This window comes from Mastomys coucha, unplaced genomic scaffold, assembly GCF_008632895.1.
Source record: "Mastomys coucha isolate ucsf_1 unplaced genomic scaffold, UCSF_Mcou_1 pScaffold5, whole genome shotgun sequence".
Taxonomy (NCBI): Eukaryota; Metazoa; Chordata; class Mammalia; order Rodentia; family Muridae; genus Mastomys; species Mastomys coucha.
In genome coordinates, this window is record NW_022196911.1 from 64,835,079 (window position 1) to 64,858,557 (window position 23,479).

Below are 23,479 nucleotides of genomic sequence, written 5' to 3' on the forward strand. Positions count from 1 at the left end.
GCTGACAATCCCAGTCTGTAGATGAGACCTTATCTCAAGGGGATTGGGAGGGGGCTGACAATCCCAGTCTGTAGATGAGACCTTATCTCAAGGGGATGGGGTGGGGGGGAGCTGACAATCCAGAAGCAAACACAAGAGGATCTCTGAGTTTCAGGCTAGTCTGCTCTACATAGTGACTTCCAACCAGGACTCCATAGTAAGTCCCTGTCTCAAAAAACATAAAAAAGCAGCTAGAGAGATAGATCAGTAATCAAGAACACTGGCTGCTCTTCTAGAGGACCTAGGTTCAACTTCCAGTATACACATGGCAGATCACAGCCTTCTGTGACCAGTTCCACCAGTTCTTTTGGCCCCTACAGGCACACATGTGGTACAGATGTATAGACAGGCAAAATACCCATACACATTACATGGTCTACATAGTTTCATGCTGGCCAAGGCTACATAGTAAGACCCTATCTCAAAGCAAACAAACAAAACAAAGACAACCAGGGGCTATGTGCACTAGGCAGGCAACCTCGGCATTTATACGTGGAGCCAGTAGATAGGAATTCAAGGCCACCCTTGGCTATATAGCTGCTTTGAGTTTGAAGCCAGCCTCCTCTATATAAGATCTTGTCTCAAAGGGGTGGGGGAGTGGGGTGCTGGAGAGATGGCTCAGCTGTTAAGAGCACTGGCTGCTCTTCTAGAAGATCTGGAGTTCAATTCCCATTGCCCACATGACAACTAACAATGATCTGGAACTCTAGTCCCAGGGGATCTGACCTATCTTCTGGCTTCCATAAGCCCTGTATGGATGTGGTGCACAATGTACATTAAGACAAAATACTCATATACATTAAAACAATTTTTAAATATAAAAAAAACAACAACAAAAAAAACAACTTTTTACCTGGTCATGACAACAAATGATATCTGTCGTTTCCAGCACTTGAAAGGAGGAAGGAAAACCAGGAGTTCAAGGCTAGCCTCAGCTACATGATGTGTTAGAAGCCAGCATGAAACCTGTCTCAAAGAGAGGTGGCTGGAAAGATGGCTCAGAGAGGTTAAGAGCATTTAACTAGCAGAGGACCCAAGTTCGGTTCCCAGCACCCAGGTCAGGTGGCTTCAAACTACCTATAAACTCCAACTTGGTTCTCTATTGGGAACACAAAGGTCCTTGTGTCTACAGGTAAAAGACCTATTCTTCCATCCAGAAAGCTAGAAATTGAAAGTGATTAAGAGTCCTGGGATCTGTGTCATCTGTTGGGGCAGGCCATATCAAGTTCCTTCAACCAGGACCAGAGATGGCTAGGAATCTAAATGAGCCTTATAGCCAGGGGCCGCCCAAGCTCCCACAACCAGGACTAGAAGTGGCTAATAGCTCAAACGACCTCTATGCCATCTGTATGGCCAAGATGAGGCCAGACCCTTACTGAGGCCCTAAGTCTTTAGAACCCATCTTCTTGGAATAAATGACAATTTATTTATTTTGATATGTCAAGTTTCGATGGAATTATGCTTCCTTATGCACCAGAGATTGCATTACACCAGGGAACTTTTTCCAAATCACACTGCGTTCACTATCTGAGATCAGACTCCCTAGTGTCGTGATCCACGTTGATGGAAGCCAATCAGAACCAAGCTTTCATTCTCACCTGACGTTCCCTTTCCTGCCTGCCTGACCCCTCAGCTCTGAAGCACACCCACACAAACATACTGAAAAATTAAAAATAAACCTTGTTTTGTTTGCTCTGGTTATTTCAAGGCAGGGTTTTTTTTCCATATAGCCCTAGCTGTCCTGGGACTCCTGCAGTAGACCAGGCCAGCCTCAAGTGCTGGGAATAAAGGAGGAAGGGGAGAACAAACAGCTATGGAGTCTCACAACACTCGAAGGCTGAAATAAGCTCCCACCTTGGGCTTTTAGAGCATTTGTTTTAATGCGCAATGACCTTACTCATTGATATGCATTTGCACACACACACCCCCACACAAAATACAACCAGCTCTTCAGCCATAGTTCACTTCTACACAAGCCCAACACCGGAGTCTAGAGCCTGTTATGTAGTTGAGGATGACCTTGAATATATCTCTCTTCTCCACCTCTGGAGAGCGTGATTACCAGTAAGCCAGCACACCCAGGGTATGCAGTGTGGGGGCTCAAATATGGACGTTGTGTGTTAATGCTAGGCAAGCACTCTACTGAACTATACCCTCAGCACCATTTGAAAATCATTCACAATACACTTAGAAACACACATTGTCACAGGAAACACGGGTTCCTGACGAGTCTTTAAACGACTTCATAGTTCAAGGCAGAAAATGATGTACGTGGAAACCCGTGGTGAGGGAAAATCCTGTCTGTAAACAGGTGACCCATGGACTCATGGTCTTCGTTTGCAGGAAGGGCTCTAAGGTGCAGTGGCTGGCAAAGGTGCAACATCAACCCCAACCCTTACCATCTCGGCATAATCCACCTGCTCTTGTTCACTGTACAATTCTGGAGGCAGGTTGTAAATCCGTAGGACATTATCAGCACTATTGGTCAAGATACAGGAACCATCGGGGGCCCTAGAAATACAGGAAAGTTAGAAAACCAGACAGGGCTGTGATTTCCAGGTGTAGCAGCGCTAGGGCCACAGCTAGCCTTTGACTCCTTGAGAAGATACCAGCTGGTGCAGAGAGTGGTGGCACACATCTGTAACCCCAGCGACTGGACAGACTGAAGCAGAGGACCAACCTCCAGGCCAGTCTGGGCACTTTGACAAGACCCTATCTCAAAAAAAGGGCTAGGATCCTAGTCACCCTCAGGTAAATCCACAATACTAACAAGGGCAGTAAGCATCCACAGGGGAAGGGAAGGGAAAACCTTAACCTTAACCTTGGTACTCGCCAGTATTCTATTGCTCCTTACCAACCTCTAGAAACCCGGGGTTAGTTTTATCTTTTGTTTGTTTTCCCTCCAGACAGTTTCTTTAAGTAGCCCTGGCTGTCCTGGGACTGAACCAGGCTAGCCTTGAACACAGAGATCAGCCTGCTTCTTTCTCCAGAGTGCTGAGATTAAAGGAATGCACCTGACTTTGTTACTGTTTTTATTTTAAAACAGGGTCTCACTATGTGGACAAAGCTAGCCTCAATTTCCCAAATGTTGAGATTACAAGACTGTCGTCCCACCACGAGGGGTCAAGTATGTGTGGGTTTTAAGATGAAACTCCTGAAGGTGGTCATCTCCTTTCCCATCGTACTTACCACTTGCAACCTTTCAAGAAGTTCTCGGAGCGGGTGCTGAACTCGGACCAGGAACCACTGAGGTATCGGGGTACCTGTGAGAAGCTGTAGGTCCAAAAGCTGGAAAGGAGATGGAGAAACAACAAACGTGGGTCGTCAGAGCAAAATGGAAGTGTAATGGAGCTGAGGGCTGGTGGCTGTCGTTTTCACAGGTCTAGGCTCCTCAGATTCCAGAGTCACTTACGTGTCCCCCTCATCCATTTCAGCGGGTTCCTCAGACACACCTTCAGTGGCTTCTCCTGACTCCAACACGGGTCGATTCGTTTCTTCTACAGGAAGGCTCACATTTCCTGAAACTTGTGGCTCCTCGATTCGAGGACTCAACTCACTGGAAGTATTGGATTCTACTTCCAGAGGAGCTGAGTCCCCCTGCTGAAGCTCCTGGGACACAACCGAGCCAGCCACGAGATCTATGGCCAGCTGGGATTGCTCATCTCCACCGCATGGCGGAGGCACCGGTTCAGAGTCTGTATTTTTGCCGGCGGGGGAACCTTGGGGCACTGGAGCTGGGCCCAGGTCAGAAGGGAGGCTATCCGGAGCTAGGAGTCCCTCCTCGGATGTCTTCATTCTGTAGCGTACGCCCGCGGAAGGCAAGAGGCCGGGCAAGCCTCGTTGAGCAGGCTACCAGCTGCCCAGGCTAGACTGCATTACCGTTCCCAGGGATCCAGGCGCAGAACTGCACAGCCCTGAGTCCGCTTTCCTCTTCCGGAAAAAGGAAGCCGAACGCCGCAACCTAAAGCAGACAGCGGGAAACCGACGTCCAAAGCGAAGCGCCTAGGGTCGCTAGGCGCCGCCAGGGCTTCTTGCTCTCGCGGGAGTCGGGCCACCTTCCGATAGGCTCTCCGCACCCTCCTCCGACTCTGAGCGGTAAGGCGGGAAGGAACGACGTTGCCCAACCCCGAAGCGCTAGAGAATTCCTGGAGGTTTCTGGGAGTTGTAGTCTGAACTCTCGGCCGCGGTGAAAACTGCACGAGCTCCCCCTCTCGTCCCCTGCGGGTAATTCTTAAAGCATCTATCCTCCCTGGCCTGCAGAGGGCGCGTCATTTCTACAGTTTTTGCCCCTTTTGAATATCTTGTTTTGAATCCCTTAACCTCGAAATAAGGTTTCCTTTCTCCCCACCCTTCCCTCCCTTTCTTGTTCCTCTCTTTCCCTTTCTCCCCCGCCCTCTCTTCATTCATTCGACTTTTTTTTTTTTTATGTTTTTCGAGACAGGGTTTCTCTGTGTAGCCTTGGCTGCTGTCCTGGAACTCTCTCTGTAGACCAGGCTGGCCTCGAACTCAGAAATCCGCCTGCCTCTGCCTGATTAAAGGCGTATGCCACCACCGCCCGGTGCTCATTCGACATTTATTATCAAGTTCTTGCTTCCTACCCAGCACTGTAGGAGGCACTGGAGAAAAAAAAATAGCAAATGTTTACGAGTTCTCAGTTTCCATAAAGTTTTCGTGGCTGTGCAATTAAAGGCTGTGGAAACAACCTCTACTGATGGCGATAAGGACTGTACAGGAAATTAAACACAGTATGATAGAATGTACCTCAGAGAACACGATAGATTGAGATATTACGAAAAACCTTTCTAAAGTGACATTTTAGCTGATGAGGGGGGAAAGAATTTAGCTGGCCATGCTGGTTCATCCCTGTACTTGGGAGGCCTAAAGCAGGAAGACTGCGGCGAATCCCAGTCCAGCCTTGGCTACTAAGACTCTGTTTCAAAAATCCAAAGGATGCCAGGCGGTGGTTGGTGCACGCAGGCAGATTTCTGAGTTTGAGGCCAGCCTGGTCTACAGAGTGAGTTCCAGGACAGCCAGGGCTACACAGAGAAACCCTGTCTCGAAAAAAAAAAAAATCCAAAAGGATGGCTATGACTATCTAGCTGGGTAGGAAAGAGCACAGTGCTCAGAGCAGTGAGCCACTTAAAACAGACTATAGCCGGGCGGTGGTGGAGCACGCCTTTAATCCCAGCACTTGGGAAGCAGAGGCAGGCGTATTTCTGAGTTCGAGGCCAGCCTGGTCTACAAAGTAAGCTCCAGGACAGCCAGGGCTATACAGAGAAACCCTGTCTCGAGAAAGAAAGAAAAAAACAGACTATAAAAGCTTAATTCTTTCCGCTCTTCGTACTTGACACAGTGGCAGGCGTCCTGCGAAACGGTTTCCACCAATTTTGTCCTCACAGCTCAATCTTAGACGACTTTTCACAAAGCGTTCGCGTCGGTGGCAACATCTCAGAGAGAATCCTGACTCTGCCAGTCCCCGCCTCCATTTCTTGCCCTCAACCCACAGAATGACTTGCCCTTACTTGTTATGGCGACTACCCAGCTTTGTGCCAGGAGTCTCGCGGGGGTTGCTGGGATTGGGACTTTCCCCTCCCACGTGCTCAGGCTGGCTAAAGTTCTGCGGCTTCAGTTCCTTGGGACTGTCCTGATAGAAGGTAGCGACGACAATTAGGGGGCACCTGGTATCCAGGCCCGCATCCTACTTCCCAGCAGGGTGTCACGCTCCCCCGAAGACTGGGTAAGTAATTGACTGAACGTGAGGAGTCCTCTCTGGTCACTGGCTCTCTCGGTTTGCATGCATAAAACTAGAGAAAATCGTGGGGTTTGGGGGGTGGGATCGTGGGGGGACTCGACGCGGTTGTGTTGGGCGGAATGGAAGCTTGGGCGGGATGGACCGGAATGTATGTCTGATGCTGTAGTGAGTATAGCTGATAGTGTTAGGACCGACCAGCCTCACAGCCATGCACCTGCGAAGTAGATAGAGCATTTGGGGACCACTGAGATGGCCTAAGGGGTTTTCTCTCCGCTACCCTACTTACACACTTACCTACCCGCTGCTAGGTAATAGAAACTCCTGAGATGACATGCACAAAGGACTATGATTTGAGATTTTTTTCGAGATCCATAGCTTAAAGACTTTAAGACCACCTAGCATCCTAATGAGACCTCGGTCTCCATTCCTTGATGAAATCGGGGTGATCTGGGAAGCCTTAGCCGATAAGGTCCCGCAACTTCCGGACCTTTGTCCCTGGAGTGATTTCTTTTTTTTTCCAGCCGCTTCTCGACCCTGCTAGATGAAGAAAACCCAAGGAAAGCCTGAAGCACTAGCGGTGCTAGCCAGAAGTGTTTGCCCTCGGGGCCCGACCCAGCCTCTTAGTCTGAACGGCCCGCCGGCCGGGTTATTGTTTGGCTCCACATTCACGTTTCTGCCGCTTGCAGGAGCATTTCCGGTTTCTCTTTTCGGAGCAGATCACTGCTCACCCGGCGACGGGGGAGTAGCAAAGCGGGCAGAAATGTATTCTATGCTGGCTCTGTGGTTTGAGGAGGAAAACTGCAGTACTCGACATCTTATTTTTCTGGATTACTTGGTTATTGGTTTTGCAAAGAAGGAGGTGTTTATTTAAAAGAGTGTGCCGGAAAAGCAAATTACCGAGTATCCGGTTTTGGAGTGAGCCATTCCCTGGCTTAACGCATTCTTCACGTCCTGAAAGCGGAAGGGGCGGGCCTTGGCCGGGGGCGCCCGGAGGTCCTAAGTGCAGTCAGCCCGCACAGGCCGGTTCTTCCCAGCGGGAGATGACAGACCTCTGTCTGGGCATGGGTATTGCCTGTCCCCACCACTTCAATTTTTAGGACATATCTTTTTATTACAGTTTCTTATCGCGCACCAAACATCGTGCGTGCCTTTTTTTCTTTCTTCCTTTTTTTTTTTTTAATTTTGTAAAAATACTGTTTTCACACACCGCTTTGATCGGGAAATAAGTTTCTTTTTGTCCCTCTGAAGATTTAGTAGTTTTGGTCTAAAGAATAAGTGAACAATAGGTAGACCTGAAAAAAACAAACTTTTGCGTGGCTTCAGGTGTAAGTAAAGCTGAAAGGAAGACTGGGTCATTCAAGTTTTTAGAGGAGTGTACAAATGACTTTGCTTAAACTTTTACGCGGGGAAGGGAACCCCAGCTGTGAAGGTTAGACTTGAATAACACTACGGTCCAGGAAGACTCTCTTATGAATGTGAAAAGATCCCAATCCGAAGTCTAAAGAAGGTGCCCCTAGGCTCCACTCCCTGTTTACATATGTAGATCTATACAGATTGGTTTTTGTTTTTGTTTGTTTGTTTTTTTGCCAAACGACAACCTCCAGAGGTATTTACCCAGGTCTTCCAGGTTCTCTGAATAATTTACTGAGAGGGGCTTGGTGGGGTCTAGGATGGGTAGTATATGCCCTTGAATTAAGCTTAAATCATCAGTAGCTTACATATGACTGTGCAGTGTAAATGCTCTTTAAATAAATGTTATATTGTTGACTGAAAAAAGGACCGGGTGCTTCAGGCCTTTAATCCAGCACTGGGTTTCAGGACAGCCAAAGATACACAGTGAGACCCTATCTCAAAAAGAAAAATATGTCACGTTTGTTAATATTCACACAGACACAAGAATACCTTGCAGCAGCAGTTTAGTAGTGCTAGGAAGCCTGAGCAGGACAATCTCAAGTTCCAGACCACAGTGATACATACAGGGAGTTCAAGGTCAAGTGAGGCCCTATCTTTAAAAAAATGAAAAGAACATAAAAGTTCAAGGTCATCCCTCTGTAGTTGTAGGCCAACTTGGGATAAATGAGACTGTCTTTATTAAAAAAACAAAACAAAACAAAACAGAGTACCAAAGTTAACATCAGCAAACCTGAGCCAGCAGGCCTTTCTCCTAAAGGCACGTGTCTAGATGCTAAAACTCCTGGGATGCTGAGGCGAGATGCCTCAGAAAGCTTCTTGGGCTACGTATCAAGGCCTTGTCTCAGAACTCCTGGCAGACATGATACCCCTGGTTTAAATCCTGGGACCACAAAAACAAAGGCTAAACCCAGCTTGACCAAATGTGGTTTGTCCATAGATTGCTGTATTAGAATGAACCAGAAGTCTGTGTGATTCACAACATTAAGGTCCTGGGAATGCTTCGACAGATGGAGAAAGGGCAGTTGACTGTGCCCCGCGTCCTCTTTCCCCAATCCTTTATTTCGGTTCTATTCATAATTTGTTTCCCTGAGACAGGGTTTCTCTGTGTAGCCCTGAGGTCCAACTGTCTCTGCCTCCTATGCGCTAGGATCAAAGGTGCATGCCACCACTGCCTGGCTTCTTAGATTTGGAACAAGCCTCCCAAGAAACTGAGTACCTGGGATACGTAGTGAGACCCTGTCTCGAGAAGATGGGGGGGAGCGGGGAATAAGCTCCAAAAGCAATATTTTCCAAGGTGCGGAAGTGATGGTTCTTTAGAGAAAGTGATGTTGGGAAGGACAGAAGTAAATTAGACTCCTTAGTTATTAACTTGGTATTGATTCGAGACCTAGATGTAAACCTGGTAAGCTTTTAGGAAGGAAGCTTAACAGTGGGCATACATCTTTCCACTATGTTTGTTTGGTTTTGTCTTTGGCTAATAGAGTGAACCCACTGTCTTTGTCTTGGTGCAAGAGAGGATAAGAAGGCTGTTTCAAAATTTGCCAAATAAACACTTAACATTTTCTCTTGTATCCACTGTTTTAGTTACATAAACAGTCTTAAACCAGATGTGGTGATACCTGCAAACCCAATGATCAGGAAGCTGCAACAGAAGAAGTGCCATATAGCCAACCCACAGAGTGGGGAGACTGTCTCAGAATATAAAATAAAACTAAATAAAAAATAATGGTCATCTTTTATCACATTGTGAGTGTGCGTGCCTGCATGAGAGTGTGTAAGTGTGTCAAGCTCATGGTATTCATCAGCATTCGTGTCAGAGGTCAGTTGACAACTTAATAGAAATAAGTTTTGGGGTAATCAGATATTTTCTGATTTGTATAAACTATTTTTGAGTTTTTCTGCAAGTCATATTCTTCACCCAGTGTGTTTCTGAACATTTTTCAGAACCGTGTTTTATGTGTCTATTCCCCACCAATGTGTTGTGGTTTCTTCTTGCTGCGCATCCAGAATAATGCTGACAGGAGCAGTTTTCGTGCAAGGCTCCTGCTGTCCGTGTCATCTGTTCTAGGGAGTGCACCTAGACATGGTTTTGCTGAGTGAGGTGTGTGCTTTACGTTTCGGCCTTGTTTTTTAGAACCAACAATATATGGGCCCTTGGCCCCCACCCCCGACCCTTTCTTTCCAACGCTGGATGTTGAGCCCAGAGCTTTAGACATAATACACAAGGACTCTGCCGCTGAGCTACACTGCCAGCCCCAAAAGATTTTTATCCTAAAATTCTATGAAACATTAAGATCATTTTATTCAGGGTAGGTTGTGGTTTCTGGCTTCCATGGTTCCTGTCCTTTGGTGGTAGTTAGTATTCGATCAATTTGGTTTAGGGTGGGTTTGGGGTCGCCATTAACAAACCTTGAACCCTTCAACTACTCTACCTCAGGATCCTGCATCCTGGGTAAATGGATTCATTCTCTTACCTGTCAATAGCTGCCAGCCTAGCTTAGGATCAAATGAGATGAGCCCCTGAAGACAGCAGGCCTGCTAGGCCTAGAAGACCAGCCATGGTTGTGCTCAATCTTCTCTTGAGTCTATTTATTGCCTTTCCCAGCCAGCATTTTCTTAAACATCCAGCCTCCCTGGATGGTTCTTGTGAAATTTTCATTTTGACAACTGTTCTTTTTTTTTTTTTTTTTTTTTTTTTTTTGGTTTTGGGTTTTTTGAGACGATTTCTCTGTGTAGCCCTGGCTGTCCTGGAACTCACTCTGTAGACCAGGCTAGCCTCAAACTCAGCCTCCCAAGTGCTGGGATTAAAGGTGTGCGCCACCGCTGCCCAGCTTGGCAACTGTTCTTAAGGAAACACTGAAAACCTAATTACTACTAACCACCAGGATGGTAGAGCAGGAAGACCTCCTATTGTCTGTGTGGCTATGTCTCTAAGATTGAGACATTGGGCCATCATCCCAGCGCACACACACACTATGTTCACTAAACAGAGTTCCTTGACAGGGTGACCTGGCATTAATGGGCAATGGTTAGTGCCAGAAAATGAATGAAAAGGTCAAAAGGTAACCCTTTCAGATAGGTACAGGAGGATAGTATGCTGTAGTTTTAATTATTAATCTGAAGAAGCTCTGGGCCTTCCTCACTCCTTTCCAGCGCCAGCCAGCTCAGTACTCAGAATGAAGGGGCTACAATATCCAGTCCTTCGCTTCCTTCATCTAAATGATTGCAAGAGAACTGTACATAAGAGCCTGTGATGAACTAGATTGTTTGGGTGGCCATCTTTAATAACTCATCCACCTGCCCCGTGTGTGTTCTTGGCCAGTCACCTGCCAAGTGGCAGATGAGACCATCAAGATAGATGAAATAACCCATATGGAAAGATTTCTCAAACTCTTAAATGAATGAGAAAGTGATTGATCTACATACAAGTAAATACATGAAAGTAAGTGTTAAGAGTGTTTGTCTTTGTTGTTAGAAAGGAAACATGATGTCCCAGGGGGCTGGCTGAATCCAATCCCCAGAACCCACTTATCGGAAGGGAAGAACCAACTCTTGCAAGTTGTCAACTGACCTCCACACTCCTGCCTTGGCACCTTTAAATAAGGCACAATAAATAAGTAAATGTTTAAGTAAGGAAGCTAAAGGCTCTGTGGCTGATAATAAGAGTAAATGAGTTGGAGAGTATCAAAGTACCATATGGTTTAACTACTGTGAAGAAGAAGGTGATGGTGTGTGGCTTGCTGGAGATTGGCTGGCTGTGACTGAACATCTCTGAGGAGCTATGGCATACAAGAGAAGGAAGAGCCTACCTCAGCCATAGGGAGAACAGAAACTGTGACTTTGCACTTGTAGGATTAAGTAACCACACTGATTCAGCCAGGAGAAAGTAAGTGCTCCCTGGAGCCCTTAGGGAAGAGGGCAATAGGAAACTTGCTGAATCTTCAGGAATTTGTAAGGCGTTGGGGAGCTGTCCCAAGGGGGCAGATGAGACACTGATGGGTGTTCTTAAGAGATTTGCCATGAAGAGGGCTTGAAGAATGGAGCTGTGTGTGAGATGGTGTATGAGGGGCTGGGGAAGGTGTCCCTCCTCCCCAGAGGGAAGGGAGTAGAGCTGTAGAGTGCAGATGTAGGAGGGCTTGTGGGGGTGGAACATACCTCCCTCGTTATCTGTTCCTTAAAACACTGTGGTTCGAGAGACGTTGATAGGAGGCCAGGCCAAGGCTTGAGCAGCCTGAATAAAAGACAGAAGAGCTGCCCCATTCCTGCTTCTCTGGAAATGGTGTCCCTCATGGCCATCTCGGGTCCTAACTTCTCAAAGGAGCCTGGCTGACTTCTTGGATACTTGTAACTTAAAGCTTTCCCACCCTCGCATAAGTTTCCTGAAATAATGACTCTGAAACTCAAACTATATTTACAAACACCTTGGCATAGCTTTGGTGTGTTCTCTGACTTGCTCATAACTTAACATCCCTATTATTTCTAACCTAAGTGCTGTGTGTGTGTGTGTGTGTGTGTGGTTGGTTGGTTACCTCTGCTCAGCTCCCTGCTTCTCTCTTCCATGTTCCTCACACTTTCAGAATTTAATCTCCCCATCGGGTGTCCCACCTTCTTTTTATTCTACCCTTTCCTATAGGCCATAGTTTTTTGTTTTTGTTTTTTATTGACAAGTTATGCATCCATACGGTACACAAGCTCTTCTCTCTATAGATGACAGCCATGGAGTATTCGGATGGCATCGATCTCCCTCTGAGTCAGGAGACATTTCAACGCTTATGGAAACTGTGAGTGGATCTTACTGGGCCCTTAAGGTACCATCCCACCATACCTGTATCCTCTCCTTGCCTGAGAGAAATAAAAACAATAGTGTTAAAACGTGGTATGGTGTTGGGTGTCTGTGATTCCTGCACTTGGGAGGCAGAGGCAAAGTTCTCAGAAGTTTGAAATCATCCTTGACTGCATAGCAAGTTGGAGGCCAGCCTGGGATAAGTGAGATTCTGTCTCCAAAAAATGGAAGGAAATCAGTGGAACTAACTCTCTGCTCTTGTTTTCCAGACTTCCTCCAGAAGCTGTTCTGGTAAGGACCGAGGCAGAAAGGGGCTTAGGCTTTGGTGGGCTGTTGGGTTGGTAGACTGAGAACACAGTCCTGAGGTCCTTCTTTGTCCCATCCACAGTCGGAGGCGTCATCTAATTCCATGGACAATATGTTCCTGTCCCCGGATGTTGTGAATTTGTTAGAAGGCCCAGAGGAAGCCCTCCAAGTGTCAGCAGCTCCTGCAGCACAGGACCCTGTCACTGAGACCCCTGCACCAGCGGCCCCTGCACCAGCCACTCCATGGCCCCTGTCATCTTTCGTCCCTTCTCAAAAAACTTACCAGGGCAGCTATGGCTTCCACCTGGGCTTCCTGCAGTCAGGGACAGCCAAGTCTGTTATGTGCACGGTCAGTGGGCCTGAGGGGTTGTCTTTTGTGTGACCTTTCGATGCCTCTTTTTCTTCGTCTAGATTTGGGGGCTTCCTCTTTAGCCTATAGACTGGGCCTCAGAGTTTAATTTCGCCCTGAACTTTTTTAGCCTTTTCTCCTTTCTCTCATATTCTCTGCATCTCTCCAGGGGACATGGAACTTTCTTCCCTCACATTCCTTTCTTGGCTTTTGAAAATAATCTTCTGAAGCCAGGCACAGAGGTATGTGCCGTAGGCCCAGCTGCTAGAGACAGTTGAGGCAGGATTGCTTAAGGCCAGCCTGAGCTTCGAAGCAAGACCCCCCCTCCTCATCAAAAATAAAAACAGTAGCTCCAGCACTGGGGAGGCCAAAGTGGGAGGAACAAAAGTTCAAGGCCATCCTTGACTACACAGTGGGGTGCCCTGGGGGGAGGGGGAGAAAAAGAGAAGCCAGGTGTGGTGGCCATCTCTGTGAGGTTGAGACCAGCCTGGTCTACAAAGTGAGTTCCAGGACAGTGAGGGCTACATAGAGAAGCCCTGTCTCAAAAAAAAAAAAAAAAAAAAAAAAAAGAGGGAGGAAGAAGGAAAGACCCTAGTCCTACCGTTGCTAGCTGCCCTCTGCCACGGCACTGGCATCCAATAGGTGCTTGGACAATGTTTTTCATTAGCTCCCCACTTGGACACTTGTTCATTAGTTGACTTGTCCCTTGACCTCCGATTCTTTCTTCTCTCGTACAGTACTCCCCTTCCCTCAATAAGCTATTCTGCCAGCTGGCGAAGACGTGCCCTGTGCAGTTGTGGGTCAGCGACACACCTCCAGCTGGGAGCCGGGTCCGCGCCATGGCCATCTACAAGAAGTCACAACACATGACGGAGGTTGTGAGACGCTGCCCCCACCATGAGCGCTGCACCGATGGTGATGGTGAGCCCTCGACATGGCCTGTGGGGTTGGTTAGACGTGGTTGCCTTGGGTCACCCAGCCTCTGACTTATTCTTGCTCTTAGGCCTGGCTCCTCCCCAGCATCTTATCCGGGTGGAAGGGAATTTGAATGCCGAATATCTGGATGACAAGCAGACTTTCCGCCACAGTGTGGTGGTACCGTATGAGCCACCCGAGGTCTGTAACTCTGTTTTGGTTTCTGTGTCCTATTGACTCCAGCCTAGACTGATGTTGACTTTCTAGCAACCTGTTTGCCTCAGCCTCCTGAGTGCTAGACTTACTGGTGCGAACTGCCCTGCCCAGCTCAAGGTCTACTTTAACGTCAGTCTCTGGGAGAAGGGGCTTTCCCAGCCGGGCGGGAAGTAGAGACGCTGGGTCCTGTTCCCTCACCCATGCTGTGCCCACAGCTCCAGGAGGTGTGCAGAACAGGTGGGATAATCCCTACCCTACAACTAAAACTGAAATGTATTAGAGGCTGTAGACATTCCTGGCTGCTGCAGGTCACCTGTGGTGAGGTCGGGAGCGGCTTCACGTGGACCATGTGTCGTCCCCCAGGTCGGCTCTGACTATACCACCATCCACTACAAGTACATGTGTAATAGCTCCTGCATGGGGGGCATGAACCGCAGACCTATCCTTACCATCATCACACTGGAAGACTCCAGGTAGGAAGCCACGTGCTCGGTTAGGCCTGCTTCCTCCCCAGCCTCTGCCTGTTTCTGTTCCATGAGCCCCGCCCCCTACCACATGCCCCACCTTCTTTAGTTCCTACCATATCTACCTAAATGAAGTCTCCTCCTCTGTTCCCTCTCGGGCTTAGGGACTTCTCTTATCTGTGGCTTCTCGGGGTCCCTGTAACTGGAGCTTCCGCTCCAGATATGACAAGAGGGCTTGGGAACAGGTGGGGCCTGGTTTACAAAGGGGTCAGAATGGGGCCCAGCTTTCTTACTTTCCTGTGGGGCTCCTTTTCTTGTCCCGGATAGTGGGAACCTTCTGGGAAGGGACAGCTTTGAAGTTCGCATTTGTGCCTGCCCTGGGAGAGACCGTCGTACAGAGGAAGAAAATTTCCGCAAAAAGGAAGAGCCTTGCCCCGAGCTGCCCCTGGGGAGCGCTAAGAGAGGTAAGCAGGTGGGACCAAGAAGGTGGAGGGGGCTGTTGAGCTTCACCCCAAAGTCACCTCTGCTCTCTCCTTCCACAGCACTGCCCACTGGCACAAGCGCTTCTCCCCAGCAAAAGAAAAAACGGCTTGATGGAGAATATTTCACCCTTAAGGTACCAAGGTTGGGAGAGTCACATGTCAGACAAGCTTATATCCATTATTGCCTCTGTCTCTCTTGCATTGTGTAAAATAGTATTATTAGCAGATTAAAATTCTAAGTCTATGCCAGGCGGTGGTGGCGCACTCCTTTAATCCCAGCACTTGCGAGGCAGAGGCAGGTGGATTTCTGGGTTTGAGGACAGCCTGGTCTACAGAGTGAGTTCCAGGACAGCCAGGGCTATACAGAGAAACCCTGTCTCCACAAAAAAAAAAAAAAAAAAAAAAAAAATCTAAGTCTAGTACACAAAACGCTCGATCTTTTTCCAGGGGCTTTGTCTCTAGCTATGACATCACTCCAGAGCATATGCTCTGAAGCTGTGGTTCCTCAGACTGTGGTTCTAAGTTGTAACTAACTAGAGAACAGCAACTTATACCATACACAGGTGCTCCACTTCTCAGGATGGGAACACGTCCTAGGAAACTCATCCTAGGTTGAAAATACCACATGTCAAAAATGTGTTTAGAGGCAGGTCTGGTTAGCACGTGCCTGTAATTACAGAACTGAGGAGGGTGGTTCAAAGCTGGCAAGGAAAAGGAACCCAAGGAAGGACATTCGGGTTTAAGGATGTAATAACTCAGTTTCAGAATACTTTGCCAAGCGTGGGCAGGGGCCAGGATTTGAACCCCTGCAGCAAACGGTGCATTTAATCCACCTAAGCCACTGGATTCCACAGCTCAGCAACACTGTGTGTTTCTCACGATTGCCCTGTTAAGTGTCTGTTCCCTCTAACTGAAAAGACCCAAGTCTGTTGTACACTTTCTACTGAATGTCTGTTACTTTCGCACTATCATAAAGACACCCCCCCCCCAAAAAAAAAAAAAACTATAAGTCGTGCCAGCTTAAGTTGGGGACCAACTTTCAGAAAGAAAGCGTGAAGGTGGTTGGGTAACTTCGTCCAGCACTTCTGTCCTACTTCATCCTTGCTGCAGATCCGCGGGCGTGAACGCTTCGAGATGTTCCGGGAGCTGAATGAGGCCTTAGAATTAAAGGATGCCCGTGCTGCAGAGGAGTTGGGAGACAGCAGGGCTCATTCCAGGTGAGTGACCTGGGGCAGCACCCGTCTGTGGTGCTCTATCTCTACCCTGACCTCCCTCCAGCTCCACCTTTGTAGTAAAAGCTATAACTCCACTCTGCTAGATACATGGGGCTACTCAGCCCTATGAGGCCTTACAACTCACATTTCAGGCTCTGTAAAGTGGGACGAGAGACAAGGTATGGTGCCATGCTCCTGTAATCTCAGCCGTAAGGAAGGCAGAGTTGAGAGGGTTTTGGGAAGTTGGAAGCCTTCATAAACTATATAAAACTTAAGGCCAGCTAGGGCTAGCTATATAGCAAGACCCTGTCTCATGGTGATAATGATGTCGGGCGATGATGATGATGATGATGAAAGGGAAGATAAACTGATTCAGAAGAACTCCAACGTGTTCTGTGAACATATACCTACCTATAGTAGAAGCCATCTTAAATTCCTTTTTTTTTTCAGCCTCCAGCCTAGAGCCTTCCAAGCCTTGATCAAGAAGGAAAGCCCAAACTGCTAGTTCCCATCACTTCATCCCTCCCCTTTTCTGTCTTCCTATAGCTACCTGAAGACCAAGAGGGGCCAATCTTCTTCCCACCATAAAAAACCAATGGTCAAGAAAGTGGAGCCTGACTCAGACTGACAACCTCTGCATCCTGTCCCCCATCACCACCCTCCCCCTCTCCTTGCCATTTTATAACTTTAGGGCTTGACACTGAGAAACAATCCCGGTGTCTTCTGCTGCCTTTTTTACATTGTACCTAGGGCTCAGCCCCCTCTGTAAGTACTGGTTCCTGGCCCAGGTTGGGGAATGGGTTGGTACTTGTCAGGTCTCTGCTGGCCCAGCGAAATCCTATCCAGCCAGTTGTTGGACCCTGGCACCTAAAATGAAATTTCACCCCACCCCAACCCTGTAAGATTCTATCTTGGGCCCTCATAGGGTCCGTATCCTCCAGGACCCATTTTCCTTCCACTCTGCAAAGCCTGTCTGTATTTATCTATCCTCCCACCCCATCTCCCTCTTTTTTACCCTTTTTATATACCAATTTCCTATTTTACAATAAAATTTTGTTATCACTTGTATGGTTTTTGAGAAGTTATTATCAGCATAAGTTGCCTGGGTCCCCAGGTGCAGGGATGAATTGGGGAGGTCCCCACCTGAGTCCAGGCAGTGTTGGAGTCAGGGGTGGGGAACTTGGGTTCCTGAAGAGAAACAAAGCCAGGGACTGGGTCAGTCTGTGGACTGCATGATAACAAGGGAGCGGGTGACTCCATTCATAACTTGGGAACCAACTGTCCCTCCTCCCTCCTGCCAGGACTGGCACACAGTCCTCACCCACCCCTACTTCTAGGGTTGGGCTTCTGCTGTCCTCCTGGGAGCCTCTCACCAAGGATTAAGGGATTTAAATGTCTGATTTAGCAAACCTGAGCCTCTGGAGTGACCATCTGCTCCACAAGAAAGGATCAGGGTGCCTGGGTTCCACAGGGAAGGGGGTGGCTGTCACTGGATGAAGAGACAAGTGGGAGGCCTGCCAGCTGGGGTCCCAGGAAACTGGGAGCAGTTAAGGTGAGGTTTGGGGCCTTCCCAGCATCCCCATATCCCGGGCCTCATGCCAGGCAAGTGAATGAATCGAAGCTTTGCACTTTGCCAGGAAATCCTTTGAAAGGGCTTCTTGGAGTAGGGAGGAAAGTCAGAGCTGGGGAGCCCAACACCCTCTTACCCACCCCCTTCCTCAGTGCTGCTGGCTCCCAGAGAGCAGGACTAGGCCAAGTTCTCCCCATAGCCTGCTGAGCCAGTGCCAGCAGGGAGAGCAGTCAGTGAGCACATGGCTTGGCCATGTCTCTTGGTAATAGAGAGAGGGGTACTGAGGTCCAGAGGCACTTTGGGGCCACTGTCCTCTGTCTGTCCCAGGCTTACAGAGCCAGTAAGAGTTCTTTTCCTTGCCCAAGGGTCCTATACAAGTTGGAAGGGAGCAGCCTCAAGACCACCTTTTGTACTCACTGTACCAAATGTTCTAGAAGCTAACTAGGGTTTGCCTTTAACTTTTAATTTTGTGGGAATGTGTGGTGCCAGTCAAACCCACTATGCTTTTCCCCTGTTTTTGTTCCACAGCTTTACTGAGATAGAACTAAATCCAAAGAACTGTGTTCAAGGGCCACAAATTTGAGCCCTTATCTCAAAAAGGGAGGAGGGGCTAAAATGATTGCCAAATTAAAAGCTATCTCTACACTCACCATTTGTGCTTGTATGGTAACACACAAGCACAGTACTGCTCACCAACAAAAGCTCCACCACCCAACTCCTTTATTGTTATTTTTTTTTATCAGACAGTACCCTGCTAACTAAGTAGCCCAAGCTACCCTCAACATTGGTCCCTTTATTTAGCTTTCCAAGTGGAGAGAGGGGTCAGACAATGGGACACCACAGTTCCTTACCTTTCCCATTTCCCTATATTTTGTCCTTAATTCTGTTGTACTACCTCAAGTCTTCAGAAAGCAGATCCATTTTTGAGAGCTGATATCAATGGACAAAGAATAATGAGGTTTTGCTTTTCCAGCCAGCTCTTCTATGAAACTTCACATCAATCACTTACCTCCCAGGTTCCACTTCCAGGCTGTATTCATTGATTGCATCAACTAGGCATCCATCCATAAAGTACTTGATAATCACAGACACCCTGTACTAATATGACCTCTGCCAAGGAGGTAAATACCCCACGCCTTATTCTACTGAGGTCTAAAATCAAATCTCCCAATCTTCAATCTCCTTGTAACTCTAACCTACTTTTACATTTTAGGTCAATATATTCTTTATTTTTTGCTTTTGGAGAAATGGTGAGGTGCCAAACCATGATAAGCAAGACATTGCCAGGAGTTAATCCCCCATCCCCATCTCCAGGTCAAGCACAGACAAACCCCATTTCAAATAGACAAACAAACAAGAAGAATAGGGTCAACCGGGCAGTAGTGGCACACACCTTTAATCCCAGCACTTGGGAGGCAGAGGCAGGCAGATTTCTGAGTTCCAGGCCAGCCTGGTCTACAGAGTGAGTTCCAGGACAGCCAGGGCTACACAGAGAAACCCTGTCTTGAACTGCCCCCCCCAAAAAAAGGAGGAGGAGGAGGAAGAGGGAGAAGAAGAAGAGGAGGAGGAGGAGGAAGAGGAGAAAGAGGAGGAGGAGGAGGAAGAGGAGGAAGAGGAGGAAGAGGAGGAAGAGGAAGAGAAAGAGGAGGAAGAGGAGGAGGAGGAGGAGGAGGAGGAGGAGGAGGAGAAGCGGCAGCAACAGCAGCAGCAGAAGCACAGGGTCAGGAGGCAAAGGCAGGCAGATCTCTGTAAGTTCCAGGCTCACTTGCCTGGTCTATATAATGAGTTCTAGGTATTCAGGAAAATAAATAGCCCTGAGTACTGTCATTATTTAAGAGAGAGAAAATAAAGGAACCTAGGGGCTAGAGAAGTGGCTCAAAAGAGTACATGCTGCTCTTCCAGAGGACCAGGGTTCTGATAAACAACCATATCAAGTCACAAGTCACTCAAAAATATATATCGCCAAGAGATTCAACCTCTTCTCACTTCTAGAGGAATATGCACACACATGGTATGCACACACAGTACACATGGTCTCGCACACAGTGCACACTCACTCACACATGGTATACACATGCACACACGATACATATACATACAACCAGATACACACAAACAACTAAATCTTCAGGGAACCCGGACTCATCCTAAAATTAAAGCTATAAATTACTGACATTTGATTGAAAGGACAAACCCAAAACTTTAATCAGGATTTTAAAAATCAGGAATTTTAAAATGTAAACCTTGAAAAGCTAAGGACTTTTCAAGGGGGTATATAGCTCAGCAAAGACTCAACATGTGCAAAGCCCTGGGCCCATCTCTAGTACTATCACCTAAAGAGAAAGGAGGAAAAGAGGAATGAAAGGAGAGGGAAAGGGGAAAGAGAGGAAAGGAGAAGGAAGACTTGGTGAAGTAACACATGCCGGCAGCGACTGAGGCAGGAGGATCACTTGAACTCAGAAATTTCAAGTCAGTTTAGGCAAGATAATAAGACGGACAGTATCACCATGAAAGACAGACGGAGAGAAGGAGGAGGCCCAGGAGTTAGAAGTGTAAGGATGCTAGAACATGTCATCCTGAAGGCCGTGGCTTCCATTCCCCACGTCAAAACGTGAAGGATCTAGACGTGGTGGCCCACGCCTTTAATCCCAGCGCTCAGCAAGCAGAGGTAGGAGGAGCTGTGAATTCAAGGCCAGGCTAGTCTACACAGTCACAGTCTAAGTAAACCAGCCAAGACTACACAGTAGCTCCATGTCTCAAACAAACAAAAACAAACAAACCTCAGCTGAGGAAAGCTGAGGCAGGAGAGTAGAAATGTCAGGTAGCTTGGCCAACATCAGGAGATCCCACCTCAAAACAAACAAAACTTGAGTTAGTCCGAAAGGAAAAATATGAATAATCAAGTGACCCACTGTTTATTCCGGGAGGATAGGAAAAGAGTTAACTCTCTGAATTATTTAAAAGTATAAGGGTCTAGCATGCTATCACATGTCTTTAGTGCCAGCAATCACTTCAAGAGGCAGAGGCAGGAGGATCTTTAGATGCCAGTCTGATCTACACAGCAAGTGCCAGGCCAGCTAAGGCTGTATAGTGAGACCCTGTCAATAACAACAACAACAACAACAACAACAACAATAACAATAATTAATAATAACAACAATAATAATTACACTAAGGGTTAAGAGTGTAGATCTGTGGAGTATGCGCATACCATGTTGGAGACTTCCTTCCATCCAGAGTCAAAAAAAGAAAGCTGGTCCCAGCAGTGGTGGTGGGTCAGGACTCTAATTCTAGCACCCAGGAAGCAAAAGCAGGCAGATCTCAGATTCAGAGCAGCAAGGGCTACACAGAGAAACCCTACCTCAATAAAACAAACAAAAAACAGAAAGAAAGGAAGGAAGGAGACCTGGCCATGTGACTCAGTTGGTAGAGCATTTGCCTAGTACTCTGGGTTTAATATTCAACACCAAACAAATGTCACCCCAGTATGATGACACACTCTGTGACCTCAGAACCGAGGAAGTAGAGGTAGGAGGAAAAGAAGTACAAGACAGGGGCTGGAGAGATGGCTCAGCCGGTAAGAGCACTGACTGTTCTTCTGTAGGTCCTGAGTTCAAATCCCAGCAACCACATGGTGGCTCCCAATCATCTGTAATGGGGTCTGATGCTCTCTTCTGGTGTAGCTGAAGACAGCTACAGTGTACCCATATACACAAAATAAATAATTCTTAGAAAAGGAAAAAAAAAAAGAAGTACAAGACAGGTCTGGGTTACATAAGATTTGGGGGTTTTTTTGGTTTTTTGTTTTCTGGCTTTTTCAAGACAGGGTTTCTCTGGATAGCCCTGGCTGTCCTAGAACTCACTCTGTAGACCAGGCTGGCCTCGAACTCAGAAATCCACCTGCCTCTGCCTCCCAAGTGCTGGGATTAAAGGCATGTACCATCACCGCCCGGCTTATTTTACTATTTTAAAAACAAAATCTCAGCTGGGTGGTGGTGGCTAGGAGGCAGAGGCAGGCAGATTTCTGAGTTTGAGGCCAGTCTGGTCTACTGAGTGAGTTCCAGGACAGCCAGGGCTATCCAGAGAAACCCTGTCTCGAAAAACCAAAAAACAAAACAAAACAAAAAACAAAAAAACTAGGAAACAACTTAAAGTACTGACTGCAAAGATATTGATGAAAAATGTCCCACATATTATCATAATGCTGAATTTGAGAAATTCTATGTTCTATTCAGTTTATTCCAGAGCCAGTGTTTGTTTAGTAACATAAGATCTATTAACATAATTCATAATGGTAACAAAATAAAGGAAAAAATGATATGATCAAATCAACAGGTGCTGAAAAGTATTTGATGACATTGCAGCTGCCATTTTTAAAAAAATTATATTTCAATTAAAGCAGTAATAGACTGGTAATAGAATGCCAATGGGTTGATATAAATACATATATACACATACATATATATATACACATATACATATGTATACACATACATACTGAAATTGGACTGAGAGCCGTGTACAGGCTACACAAACACTGTGCTACTGAGCTGTCCAACCAGAAGATCAATGTTATAAATGTGGAAGTGTTAAGATCATAAGGTCATTTTCATGTGGAATGTTGTCCACTCATTAACTTTGGTTTTAATGTGTTGGAAGGCTGGAGAGATGCCTCAGCTGTTAAGAGCACCGGTTGCTCTTCCAGAAGCCTGGGATTCCATTCCCAGCACCCACGTGGTGGCTCACAACCATCTGTAATTCCAGTTCCAGGAGAGCTAATGCCTTCGCAAAAGTACTCATCATACACATAAGATAAAAATAACTCTTAGCAAGACTGAAATTGAGTTTGATTCTCTCTCTCTCTCAAAAAAAAAAAAAAAAAAAAAAAAAAAAGAGAGCGAAGCTCATGCCTGACATCCCAGTGCCTGGGAAGCTAATGCAGGAAGATGGTAGCACGTTGGAGACTAGCCTAGGTTACTTGCATCCTTGCTTCAAAAAGGAGGCAGGAGGCTTTTAATTTTTTTAGACAGGGTCTATAGCTCAAGCTAGTGTCAAATTCCCCCTGAAGGGGATAATGACCTTGAATGTCTAGTGGTTCCGGGCAGCTTCAACCTCCTAGAGTACTGGATCACAGCCGTGTACCACCACCATACCCAGTTTTATGTGGTCCTGGAAATTAATCCTGTGGGGGACGTGAGGCTCATGTGTGCTAGGCAAGAACTTTCTGGATGAGCTACATTCCCAGGCTTCTGCCTTTTGGGATGGGAGAGGTGGCCCTGGAGTTGAACTTAGGGCTTCACACATGCTATGTTTGTCCTCTACCATTAAAGCTGCACTTCCAACCAAAAGCAATAAGAGTCATAGGCTGGTTAAGTAACCAATTGTGATTTAAGGTAAGAGTGAGTGCTGGGCACATACATAGCTCTTAGTACAGCATACTATCGTGTAAGATGTCTTGGGTTCAGTTCCCAACATCAAAAACTGAAAAGGGCAGGGAGGCCGGGTGGTGGTGGTGCAAGCCTTTAATCCCAGCACTTGGGAGGCAGAGGCAGGGGGATTTCTGAGTTCAAGCCAGCCTGGTCTACAGAGTGAGTTCCAGGACAGCCAGGGTTACACAGAGAAACCCTGTCTCAAAAAAAAAAAAAAAAAAATGAAGTTAGGAGCTGGCACACACCTGCAATCTCGGTATTCAAGAAGTAAAGCTCAAAGGATCAGGAGTTCCAGGCCAGCCGGCTTTGGCATTGACTTGGTCTTAGGATTTGCTTAGAATGATAACGTGTACATATGCATGTATAACATCATGAAAGACAAAATAAAAATGTAACACTTAAGGCCTAGGAGGAAAATTATTATCAACTATGAATACATTCCTTCTTCTATATATATTAGGATCCACGGTGATGCACACGAGCACTCAGAAAGCTGAAGCAGGAAAATTACCTTAAGTTTTAAATACAAAAAAAAAAAAAAAAAAAA

General features: G+C 46.9%; 2 protein-coding genes across 4 annotated transcripts in view; one reads left to right on the forward strand and one right to left on the reverse strand.

Moving 5' to 3' along the window:
* The window catches only part of Wrap53 (WD repeat containing antisense to TP53), an 18,021-nt gene extending 12,479 nt beyond the window's left edge, over positions 1 to 5,542 (reverse strand). Inside the window, exons 1-4 of the mRNA XM_031351446.1 lie at positions 5,384 to 5,542; positions 3,452 to 4,000; positions 3,229 to 3,327; positions 2,439 to 2,550 (exon numbers count right to left, since the gene is read on the reverse strand). Of these exons, the coding sequence (XP_031207306.1) occupies positions 2,439 to 2,550; positions 3,229 to 3,327; positions 3,452 to 3,834 (594 nt within the window). The 5' untranslated portion in view covers positions 3,835 to 4,000; positions 5,384 to 5,542. The remainder of the gene's footprint in view (positions 1 to 2,438; positions 2,551 to 3,228; positions 3,328 to 3,451; positions 4,001 to 5,383) is intronic.
* A 78-nt stretch (positions 5,543 to 5,620) lies between these two features.
* Tp53 (tumor protein p53) lies at positions 5,621 to 17,001 on the forward strand. Of its 3 annotated transcripts, XM_031351448.1 has the most exons (12): positions 5,625 to 5,776; positions 9,149 to 9,305; positions 11,912 to 11,985; positions 12,257 to 12,278; positions 12,376 to 12,642; positions 13,380 to 13,563; positions 13,646 to 13,758; positions 14,137 to 14,246; positions 14,565 to 14,701; positions 14,780 to 14,853; positions 15,830 to 15,936; positions 16,480 to 17,001. In XM_031351448.1, exons 2-12 carry the CDS (start codon positions 9,288 to 9,290, stop codon positions 16,559 to 16,561), a joined length of 1,188 nt encoding a protein of 395 aa, XP_031207308.1. In that variant the 5' UTR covers positions 5,625 to 5,776; positions 9,149 to 9,287; the 3' UTR covers positions 16,562 to 17,001. The 3 variants fall into 3 exon arrangements, with proteins under 3 accessions (XP_031207309.1, XP_031207308.1, XP_031207310.1); XM_031351449.1 differs by lacking the exon at positions 9,149 to 9,305 and having other exon boundaries at positions 5,621 to 5,776; XM_031351450.1 differs by lacking the exon at positions 5,625 to 5,776 and having other exon boundaries at positions 9,166 to 9,305; positions 16,384 to 16,516.
* Positions 17,002 to 23,479: the final 6,478 nt, after the last annotated feature.

What these genes read in the sequence shown, in the direction of transcription:
- Tp53 (XM_031351448.1), top strand. An exon ending in CCAAGTCTGTTATGTGCACG is followed by an intron (nt 12,643 to 13,379) that starts GTCAGTGGGCCT and finishes TCTCTCGTACAG; the next exon opens with TACTCCCCTTCCCTCAATAA. An exon ending in GACAGCAGGGCTCATTCCAG is followed by an intron (nt 15,937 to 16,479) that starts GTGAGTGACCTG and finishes GTCTTCCTATAG; the next exon opens with CTACCTGAAGACCAAGAGGG.